This window comes from Emys orbicularis, chromosome 3, assembly GCF_028017835.1.
Source record: "Emys orbicularis isolate rEmyOrb1 chromosome 3, rEmyOrb1.hap1, whole genome shotgun sequence".
Classification (NCBI taxonomy): domain Eukaryota; kingdom Metazoa; phylum Chordata; order Testudines; family Emydidae; genus Emys; species Emys orbicularis.
Genome location: NC_088685.1, coordinates 217,181,623 through 217,193,246, shown reverse-complemented (window position 1 = coordinate 217,193,246; position 11,624 = coordinate 217,181,623). Strand labels below are relative to the sequence as shown.

Genomic DNA, 11,624 nt, shown 5'->3' with positions numbered 1-11,624 from the left:
GAAGGAAGCTGTGCTATGCAGACCTGAAGAAGGGACATGTGATGTGCAAACACTAGCAATACCAAATGACTTCTAAGTACTGAGCAGACAGAAGTGAGATCTGCTCCTCACAAATGAAACATGCCTTTTTGTTTAATCAACCGATTATGCAATGTCTCCAAATGGAGTCTACTTAAAATAAATGAAGTTGTTCCTCTCAGAGCAGCCTTGCAGTCCATGAAGATGCAAAGTCCAACGCACCAGGAAGACTGCTAACAAGGAAGGAGATCATTATTTACTCCGAATGCTTGCCTGGGAAAGTTTCTGACACTCACTTTGTCTTTGTGCTTGACTGCTCTTGGAAGGGGCATTGGAAAGCGACAGAAGATAACGCACTGTGTTATGCTTTATCACCCTCTTATTTCCATGGTCAGCTGATTGTGGAGCTATTCTTTTAGCTTGTCATGTCTGGAATTGCAGGAACGTGCCCTATAGCAATTGTCATGATGCACACAGGAGACTCCAGCACAGTGCATGAGAACATGGGGAGGAAGAGCAGCTATAGCAGTCCACAGCAGGATCAAACCAGGGCCACCCAGAGGGGGGGGCAAGTGGGGCAATTTGCCCCAGGCCCCACAGGGGCCCTGGCCGAGAATCACTTTCCTGGGGTAGAGGCGCCTTTTTAATTTTTACTTACCTGGCGGTGGTCCGGGTCTTTGGCGGCCTTTCGGCAGCGGGTCCTTCAGTGCTGCCGAAGATGCGGAGCGACTGAAGGACCTGCCGCTGCAGACTCGGAGCACCACCCGGTGAGTATGTCCGCTCCCCCGCTTTGCCCCAGGCCCCCTGAATCCTCTGGGTGGCCCTGGATCAAACTGCCCCACCCTGTCAGCCACAGCTGATCAGAAACAGACCCACAAACCATGATCCCAAGCCCATTCATAGGGCTAGACTGTGACTTGGTCTGCGTGCCCAGGCAAGAGAGTAAAGGGGTGTAAGTATCCCCCACCCCTTACACCTCTGTGTGCGCTACCCAGACCCAGGTCTGCACATGGAGCAGTAAGAGGCCACTGTGCACCCACCAGAGCAGGTTGGGGTGCAGGGGACGGGACTGAATGGAGCCTTGACTCTAGCGCCCACTTGTGGCCTGAACAGCGGAGTCAGTGTTGGATTGGAGGGGGCCAATAATTTACTGCAGTTATAGGCTAACAGCAAATTACCACCTCTATCCCTGCTGTCGCGCAACAGGGGGCAGGCAAGAATTGTGGCTCTGAGGGGTGTCTGTGTCACAAGCCTCCTGACATACGTACGCAGACACTATGAATAATTTTTGTTATCTGTTTTGCTTCAGCAGTAATCTGCTGCCACGGATGCAGTACAACTGAGACAAGAAAGTGGCTTATCATAATTCATTCCATGTAGAAACAGGAACTTACCAGCGCTGACTGTGATAGCTTCAATAAACTGTTCTCTCCAGCTGTTAGTTCCAACCACAAGGGCTAGGTTTGTCTTCTTAATGAGCTTGTCCACAGTATTCTGCAGATGGAGACAAGTATAAATGAATTAAGTGCAATGCTGGTTCAGAACCTGAGATCATGGGCGGAAATCAAAAGCCTTCTGGATTTACATTGTACAGTTATGGAAAAGATCTTCTGCTCAGAACAAGAGCACCAGCAGCAAAAGTGACAACACGTATGCACACAAAATCCCATATTCCATTAAAAAGTCTGTTTGAAATATAAATACAAGAGAAGTTTCCTAAACTGCACACCTTCTAACCAGAACTAAAAATAAGTGGTCTCTCCACACTCTTCGGCAGAGGTTTAATGGCAGATGCTGTAGAGAGGACTCCTACCTTGCTAATGCTTCTTTTGTTACAAAACAGATCAAGGAATTTTGATCTGTATATTTGGAAGCACTGTAAATAATTCAAAGTGAAAGAAGTATATTTTTGGTTATCCACTCCTGCTTTTTTACGGCATTTGTACACTTGTTAAATCAGAAACCGATCACTAATGCAGAATCATCACTAGTGCTGTAAACGGCTGGCAGAAAATTCTCATTGGAAGTTAATCCAAGCACTCTTCACTGTGTTCTAATATAATAGGGTGTGGCAAGGCACCTCTTCCGCCACATCAGCATTTCTCCCTTGGGGGGTGGGGAAGGAGCAATGAGAGGGGCTGGAGGAAATCACTCCCACTCCAGAGGGTTTACACTCTGGACTTTGGTTTATTTACAGGATTTACCAGTGGGTCTCAGGCTAGGCCTGAATAGTTTCCTTAAGCAAAACCACAGAAGAAATACATCTCCTTGCCCCTAGCAGAGTATCGACTTACTGCGCTGACATCTGGTCACTAGCCCTTCCCTGAACAGATGCAAACTGACTGCTTTCCCTGTAGGGAGGTAACCAGCTCTTCACCTAGGCCACGCTTTTTCTCCCTGCTGAAACTTCTTTCTTTCTTTCTTTCTTTTTTCTCCCCCCCCCCCCCCCCTCTCTCTCTCTCTCTCTCTCCTCCCACTCTTACACCAGAAGAGGGTTTTTAAAGGTGTGTGTGTGGAGGGTGCTTAATTGACTCAGGTGTCTCTAATTAACCTGCGGTAATCTCTTTTCAGTTCATAGGGAAAAGGGCCTGCATCATTCTAGGGCTAATATTTCTGCCTTCCGCCACACGCTTCTAGCTGTCAGATCTGACTGTTACAAGCAGTCACAATGGGCAGCCGAGAGTGCTTGAATGCACGTAGGAGAGACTCTACCGCTTACATGAAACAGTGTGGCTGGTTTATTTTTTATTGACTTTAAAAAAGGGGACTAAATTGTCAGACTGAGGCCACGATCCTGCACAGGTTTAATTTTACACACTCAGATAAATGAGACCACTCACATGTGCAAAGCTAAGCATGTGCGTAGTGTATACAGCATCAGGATTCATGTGCATGAATGTATGCGGGACTGAGGCCATAGTCTCTTTTCTTAAACCGTATTTTATTTTAGTTTGGGCATTTTAAGCCTAGCTAAGGATTTGGCTTGCCATATTGTTCTGTAATAAGTATCTGTAGTCTATAACCAATAGAAAAATGATGGAGTTGCATTCCTTATTTCCTTTGCTGTTGCTCCCAGAACACTGGGAGAATCAAGGCTACTTTGTCACTTGTGATAAACTGATTGTTGCTGTTGTGCTGTAATTTTTTCATGAGCACATGTACTCTGGAAATCTCTCCTGCAGTGTATCTCCATCTATTTTACTGCTACTGGGTTTCCTGATTTTCAACTTTTGAGATGCTTCTCAAACACTTAGTCTGACACAATTAACACTCTTGGGTTTTCTAAACAGTTAAGTTACAGGCAACTGTAGCAACAACTGGACAAATCAACAGTTGACTAACTTAGCGGATGCACAGAAAGTTCTATCATGTATCATAGCAAGTACAGCACTTGTGGTCATTTCTTTTGGTAAACATGAATGATGCTGATTTGGGAGCTGCCTGTACAAGTCTGTGAAAGAGACACCAGGACGTTATTTAAACCCCAAAATCAACTTGTGTGAAAATATTTTCAAGGAAGGTCAATGACAATAAATTCTTATGGTGCTGGCAACCAAAATGCAACAGGCTTGTGCTAGTGCATCACGGGCTCTAGCCTGCACGGTGCTGAGCTCTCAGCCCCTCCAATCCAGCTGAGCAATGGAGCACACAAGGACTCCCTTTGACTTCAATGGGGCTTCAGTGATTTATAGCACCCGAGGACCTGGTCCTGACAGTGACGCTGAGCAGGCTAGTTTCGCTGCCCAAGCCAAGTGAAATGCCAGAAATAAACCCACACCATTGCTATTGACAAGTCCACGGTCTTGCTGTTGTCGTGACATCACAGCTGGCTGCTGAGAGGGGACAGCATATAGCACCAGCTGTGCCTTATTCAGCCATTTGTGCTCCCTTTGGGAGTTGGGGGCAGAAACACTCGCTCCTCCAGAAGCTCCTGATGATGCCTCAAGTTGCTGTTATGGGGCCTCTCCCACGGAGGACATAAAGGGCCATTAGTGGATTTGATTTTTAAGCATAAAGGCTGTAAATTCAGCAGAACATGAACACACCCTGCCCCTGGTGAATTTTTCTGTATAGCATGGTCTCTGATTACACCTCTACCATATGAAATCTGGGCTCCCAACTCCTTCTGTTCCAATCATCCCCATCCCAACACAACCTCTTTATGGTGCCAATTAAGTAGTCTGCCTCTGTTCAGCAAAGCACTTACGCATTAGCTTGAATCCCATTGAAGTCACTGGAACTTAAGCATGTGCTGGAGTTCTTTGCTGAACAGGGATGGATTTAAACATGTGTGTCAGTGCTTTGGCTGAATCTGGGCCTCAAGCATTCAATATACTTGCTTCACAAGGACGATACCCTCCTGTGCATAGCATGTGCTTGCCAGATATGTGCTTACTGGGCATGTAAAAAAGATGGAGGCCCTAGTTTAGCAATCTAATAAAACGCAGTGAGATGCTAATGTGAATTCAGGGCTTGCATGACCTGTGGGGAGTGAAGCAGACAATTGCTGTACCTTGAACTCATAGGATTCTTCAATAATGACTTCTAGTTTGGTATGTTCTCCCAGTACTGGGCGTCCCATTTCTGCAATGCGGCGCTCTTCCTCCTCTTTGCTCGTCAGTGGCTGTTTCTCTTCATTCTCTTCTGTAACAAAACAGCCAATTTTTGAGCAACACACAATCTTTCACTTTCTGGCACTGGCTTCTGTCAGGAGAATCTATCTCTAAACTAAAATATTCTCTGGAGCTAAGGCACAAGTGACAGACAGTTGTTGGAGTGAGGTAGAGGACATTATGCCTGAGCTGAAAGGTTTTCTGTTGCAGATGGCCGGAAGCGCTAGCAAATGAGATCACTAGCTCATAACTCTTCTGAATTTCAAATCCCTTCCACCCCCACTCAGCTCCTCTTGAATTCAGCCTGGGCTATAGGAAAACATTCACAATCTCAATCCCACTCAGCTATGGATTCTCCTCTGGAGCTGCCATGGTGGAACCTTTTAGGGCAATCAATCTAAGGTGGGATTTTCAAAAAGGCCTCTGTATTGGCCTCCCCCCCCCATGCCCCTTGACTTTGATGGGAGCTGGATCAGGCCAGTGCTGAGCGCTTTTGAAAATCAGATCTCTGCATGCAAACCAGGCCATCCAGCCCATATGGAAGGGCCCAGCGGCCTCAGCCAACCTGCCTGTATGTCAGTGACGGGGAACTGAATGCATAGTAAAGGTGCACTGAATGAGGCAGGGTCCTGTGGCATAAAAATAGTATGTGCTCATGTATTTAAAGAGTGTATCATAATGAACACAGACAGGGGTGGGGTATATGTGTGACTTAAGGTTGCACAAACCTTACTTCTGGCATTATCTAACTTTTGAGTGCTTGATTTTGCACCCTAAACATTCGAGTAATGGAGTATTGTGCAGGTAGTGTTACACACAAAATAATGGTCAGCCAGATTCTGATCGCAGTTAGTTACATCACTGTAAATCCAGAGTAACTCTGATGTCACTAGAGTCACACCTGACAGACTCCAGAATCACAGAGCTTGGAATCTGACTCTTCTAACCTGTGGTATGCTAAAGGACATAGTACATTGAAAGATAGCTCTTCAGTCACTATACAATCATGACAAAAGGCTTGTAACAAGGACTGTGCAGCACCCACATAAGGAACAGGGGCTGTGTATGTCTCTGAGCCCATTATAACTGGTGCATAACCAAGGACTCTGAGCAGGGGTTCTAATATTTTGAGTGCTTTGCTGACATTTTTTGCAGCAAGTCATAAAATTGGTGAGACAGATTTTAATCAAGTCTGCAGCAAGTAGCTGCAGATATGTGTGTTATGTGTGCTTGTCTAAACAACTAGCAATAGGTAAATGAACCTTGGAAAGATTTATTTCGGTTAAGCATCCAAAAGTTCAGGTGCTTATCTGAACCTCAGCCAAACTGCTATACCGATAAACATACATTCCCACGAGGCCTGTGTTGCCCTCATATTATCCACATGACTCTTTCTAAGAATATAAGAATGGCCATTCTGTATCAGACTAGTGGTCCATCTAGCCCAGTATCCTGTTTTCTGACAGTGACCAGTGCCAGATGCTTCAGAGGGAATGAACAGAACAGGGCAATTTTGAATCATCCATCCTCTGTCATCCAGTTCCAGCTTCTGGCAGTTGGTGGTTTAGGGTCACCCGGTGCATGGAGTTGTAGTCCCTGACCATCTTGACTAATAGCCATTGGTGGACCTATCTTCCAGGAACTTGGCTAATTCTTTTTTGAACCCAGTAATACTTTTGGCCTTCACAACATCTCTTGGTAACAAGTTCCACAAGTTGACTGTGTGTTGTGTGAAGAAGCACTTCCTTGTGTTTGTTTAAACCTGCTGCCTCTTAATTTCATGGGCAATTCCTGGTTCTTATGTTATGAGCAGGGGTAAATAACACTTCCTTGGGCTCCACACCAGTCATGATTTTATAGACCTCTGTCATACCCTCCCTTAGTCATCTCTTTTCTAAGATAAACAGTCATAGTTTTTTAAAAATCTCTCCACATATGGAAGCTGCCCCACACCCCTAATTTTTGTTGCCCTTCTCTGTACCTTTTCCTATTCTAATATACCTTTTGTGAGATGAGGCAACCAGAACTGCATGCAGTATTCAAGGTGTTGGTGTACCATGGATTTATATAGTGGTGTTATGATATTTTCTGTATTATCTACCCCTCTCCTTACACAGTTTGCTTTTTTGGCTGCCTCTGCACATTGAGCAGATGTTTTAGAGAACTATCCCCAATGACTCCAAGATCTCTTTGATGGGAAAAATAGAGAATAACTATTATTCAGCAAATGATGTTCATTATTTTGTTTAAATGGGATTTCCTGTTGCACTGGATCTAACCTGGCATTGTTTTTCACTAAAGTTAGGCTCTGGGATGTTGCATCATCAGGTCATAACACTGCATCATGATGCGATGGCATTTTCTTCTGACTTCACTGCACTGCCTATATGATGACGCAGTGCCAAGACATTACATCACAAACTCACATCATCACAAAACAACGTTTGCCCTATAAGACAAACAGCAAAATATGTCTGTTTTTTAAAAACTTGGAGCCATTGCAGGAAGGCGAGCTCTGTCTTTCGGGCTGTACCCTGGAAGTCAACAGGAATTTTGGACAGGTGGCTTTGTCTCAGTATGACAGACTCATGCAGAGTGAGAGGCAGCACATATGCAGCAAGAATCTGCTAGCCAGCCCACATGGTAGCTTCAGGAACATGGCAATGCAATAAAACTCCAGGGATTCCTTGAGAATGCCAGCAGCATTTGACACCTCGTCAGAACTTCCGTATTAGATTATCGTTAACACACACAGCCCTGTAACTTAATTATCTGCATGTCCAAAGCAATGAATAGAAAAACTGTAAACACTGGAGCCGTGTCTGCACTAGAGAATTCTGCTGTTGCCTGCACCTGATACATTGCTTATGTCCACACTACAGCTGGTCAGATAACTGATTTTTTGGTTTGCTAGCTGTTCCAGAGAACTGAAAAAAAAATTTTGGTTTGGGTCAACCTAATGCCATAAATTCTGAACAATTTTGGCAAATCGAAAAAGTTGACAAAAATTTTTTGTTTTGAGTGGGAAGAAATGTTTTGTTTGGTCTGAAACAAAATGTTTTGTTTCCTGGCATTTTAAAAATAAAATAAAAGGATAAGAAGGGTTAGATTAACAAAATGGCCAGCGGAGGTCCCGGCCTTATAACCTTTAGCTTTCCCTTGTGTGGAGAAGTAATTTGAACTTGGCTCTCCCACATTGCTGGACAGTTATGAATATTCTGGGACCACCAGGTTATGAATATTCTGGGACAGGTCTCACTGCAGCGTTAGGTCTCGTTTACACTTAAAAACGTTACTGGCATAGCTATGTCAGTTAGGAGTATGAACCCCCCCCTTGCCCCAACCACCATGGCTGTGCATGTGCCCTAGTGTAGACACAGTTATACAGGCAAAAAAGTCTGGTGGCCGGTATCATCTATTTTGTTTGGGGCATTGGTATAAGTTCGAGCAGCAGCAGAAACTTTTGTTTATATATGTTGTGTCGATACTAGCAGGGTATGTTGGTCTAGCTATGCTGACAAACGCTTTCTAGTGCAGACTTACACAGAACATAAGAATGGCCATAATGGGTCAGATCAAAGGTCCATCTAGCCCAGCATCCTGTCATCAAGTGATCCATCCCCTGTCGCCCATTCCCAGTTTCTGGCAAAGAGAGGCTAGAGTAAACACAGACCAGATTAAACACAGAGATAGGTACAGTACAGCACCTCTCCCAAAATGGTTTGCACTTCCCACTTCTCCCCATCAGGGAGTTGTGCTGGGCCCGGCCACCCATGATATGCTGGCACTGCCTTGCTTGGAGGGAGCGCGGTGTGTGGACATGCTGAACAGATACACGCTTGCTGAGATGTCTAGTGTGGTCTCAGTGCATTGTTACAAGTCACAGCAGTCCCATGAACAATAGCAATTTGTAACAATGCAGTTCTCTACTGCAGATGAGGCTATAGCAGCCTCCCCCCACTTGTGAATTTCATGTAAGTCCATTCTTGAGGCCCTCTGAAGAGGTAGCTGGGTTTTCTTCTAATTTCAGCTTCCCCAGTCTAACTCGCCTTAATGCGTGGGGGTAACACACCTTAACTACTGCTTGGCAACAAACCAAGCACCTAGGATGCTTGATGTGTTCACACTGTCGAGTGGCTACAGCCATCCCCTGAGCAGCCTGCACGGAGGGCTGCAGGGCATCTTGCACTCCGTGAAGGGACGAGTGAATGTGCCAGAACCAAACTGGAAGAACAAGTCACCGTGGATACTGGAAACTTCTGCTTAACGCACAGCAGTGCTCAAAAATGCTAACAATGCTAGGAACTATTAGTAACGGGATAGAAAATAAGACAGAACATATCATAGTGCCACTCTATAAACCCAGGGTGCGCCCAACCCTTGAATACTGTGTGCAGTTCTGGTTGACTCATCTCAAAAAGGATATAATGGAACTGGAAAAAGGTTCAGAGAAGGGCAACAAAGATGATCAAGGGTATGGAACGGCTTTCATACAAAGAAAGATTAAAAAGATTAGAGCTGTCCAGTTTAGATAAGAGACTAAGGAGGGGATATGACAGAGGTCTATAAAATCATGAGTGGTGTGGAAAAAAATTAATAGAGAAGTCTGTTTACCCTTCCTCACAATACAAAATCCAGGGGTCACTCAGTCAAATTAATAGGCAGCAGGTTTAATACAAACAAAAGGAAGTACTTTTTTACACAATGCACAATTAACCGGTGGAACTCATTGCCAAAGGATGTTGTGAAGGCCAAAAGTATAGCAGGGTTCAAAAAAGAACTAGTTAAATTAATGGAGGAGAGGTCTATCAATGGCGATTAGCCACAATGGTCAGGGATGCCACCCCATGCTCAGCGTGACCCTAAAACTCTGACTACCAGAAGCCAGGAGTGGAAGACAGAAGTGGATCCCTCCAACTGTCTTGTACACTCCTCATGAAGCTCTGGTACTGGTTGCTGTCAGAAACAGGATACTGGGCTAGATGGACCATTGGTCTGACCCACTGTGGCAGTTCTTATGTTCTTAACAAGTCCTCTCTGCATGTATTCATAGAATCATAGAAATGAAGGGCTGGAAAGGACCTCAAGAGGTCATCTAGACTATGCCCCCCATGCTGACGTAGGACCAAGTAAACCTAGACTGTCCTTGACAGGTGTTTGTCTAACCTGCTCTTAAAAACCTCCAATGGTTTTAATTGCCAGTAACATGTTACCACATGAAAATGCTACAAGCAAGACAAAAGCAGCAGAGTGTGGCTGGAATCCTGACCTTCAACATTGTTGGACGGGAAGGATTTAGTTTTAAACCCTACAAGTGTTAGGTTTAATAGTTTGGCAAAAAAACCTGGATCTGGAACATTTCAGAGATGACTCTTTGGCTGGTGTAAATCAGCAAAACTTCACTGACTTCAGTGGAGATTGTCTATGCAACTTCAGTGGTGCTACACCAACTTACACCAGCTGGCCCTGAGTGGAGTTTCACCTGATAAACACCAACCCTCAGCATTTTCAATTTGTTTTTAGAAGCAGGAGGCTCTTTGGAAGACAGGCGTCAGATGCCTTTTGTCTTTTAAATTTGCTACTAAGACACCCAAGCAGCGCTTTCAGAAACGATTCATCCTGCCCCTTAATTCTGAGATGCCACCTGTCTCCTTGTGGTCTTAGCTCCTCCCTGTCCCCAGGAGCTGCTCCATATGTCGGTTTACCTTGCAGCTAAGCGCTGGCACACACAGTTGCTTATGCGGCTGCTGTCAAGGCCAATCTATTAGCCCACTTTAAAATAAACCCTTATTTCCAACCTCCATAGTACTTCTTGCCTTTGTTATGATTCTCTGTGTGTATTGCACTAACACCCACAGACCCCAGCTGAGATCAGGGCCCTGTTATGCTGGAAGCTGAACATATACATAGAAACGGCTTCTGTCTCCAAGTGCTTGCAATACAAATGGACAAATAGAAACAGAGGCACAGAAAGGAGAAGTGACTTGCTCAAGGTCACCCTGCAGCCTGCTCACTGCCAGCCCCATGCCCTACCCCCTGGAGCAGGCTGTCACTCAAATAACCAGCCTTTAGGAAAAATATTCACAGCTATGGGTAATGTGCAGGACTGCATATTTACTTCCATCTTTTTCTGTCCTCACAGAACAGATTCCTCCCCCCTCCCCCCTCAGCAAGAACCTCACCACTACAAAGTGGAATCTTCACTGTTCTGAAATTGGGATTGAACGTCCCTTGAACGACCCATGCTTTTAATTGTTGTGGTTTAAATTCTTGCAGATTCAAAATGGATAATTATTAATTGAAAAGCCCTTGTCAGATTTTCATGACGCTCCAGAACACTGCTATGTGCAGGCGGGTTTGCAGTCTGGTGCATTTTAAGCTGCTTCAGTTTCCTGTCCCTTAGCCATCATTGTGGCTGACATCTCAAGGTTTACAATAATGGCACTCACCTGGAACAAGCCAATCTAACACACAGGCTGCCTGAGGGCCTTACTTGTCAGTTTATAATGGTTTTAACTGGAACACCTGTTTGTACGGATGCCTCACCACTGTGCCAATCAAAGAGGCCCATTCTGTAATCCATTACAGATGAGGTATGGAGTGCATGGGGAGATAGGGGTTTGAGGAAAGGGTCTCTGCCCCACCCTCAGTGTAACAAATACAATTCAGACATCCCATGCATTTAATTTAGGCCTGTCCCGCCCAATGCAATTAGCTTAGACCTGGCTGAACCATGCAGTCAGTCGAGATGCAGGAACCTCTTCCCAATGCAATTACCTTAGGCCCAGCTGCTCCCCTAATGCAGTTACTGTAGGCAGGGCCGCCCCAAGCAAAAAAAAAATGGCGTTCGGACTCTGCCGCCCCAAGAATGGACGGAATTCTGCCCCTTAGCATGGGCCGCCCCAGGCACGTGCTTCCTCCGCTGGTGCCTGGAGCCGGCCCTGACTGTAGGTCCAGCCTTCCCTTTCTGCATGGCTCCAAGGCCCTCACTGC

General features: G+C 45.3%; 1 protein-coding gene across 19 annotated transcripts in view; it reads right to left on the bottom strand.

The window, feature by feature from the left end:
* SLC8A1 (solute carrier family 8 member A1) overlaps window positions 1–11,624 on the bottom strand; it is a 285,766-nt gene that overhangs the window by 35,619 nt on the left and 238,523 nt on the right. For 15 of the 19 annotated variants that reach the window (XM_065400481.1, XM_065400482.1, XM_065400484.1 and 12 more), the window contains 2 exons: window positions 4,532–4,662; window positions 1,413–1,512 (listed from right to left, as the gene is read on the bottom strand). In XM_065400481.1, the coding sequence (XP_065256553.1) occupies window positions 1,413–1,512; window positions 4,532–4,662 (231 nt within the window). The remainder of the gene's footprint in view (window positions 1–1,412; window positions 1,513–4,531; window positions 4,663–11,624) is intronic. The other 4 variants (XM_065400495.1, XM_065400496.1, XM_065400499.1 and 1 more) reach the window with 3 other exon arrangements.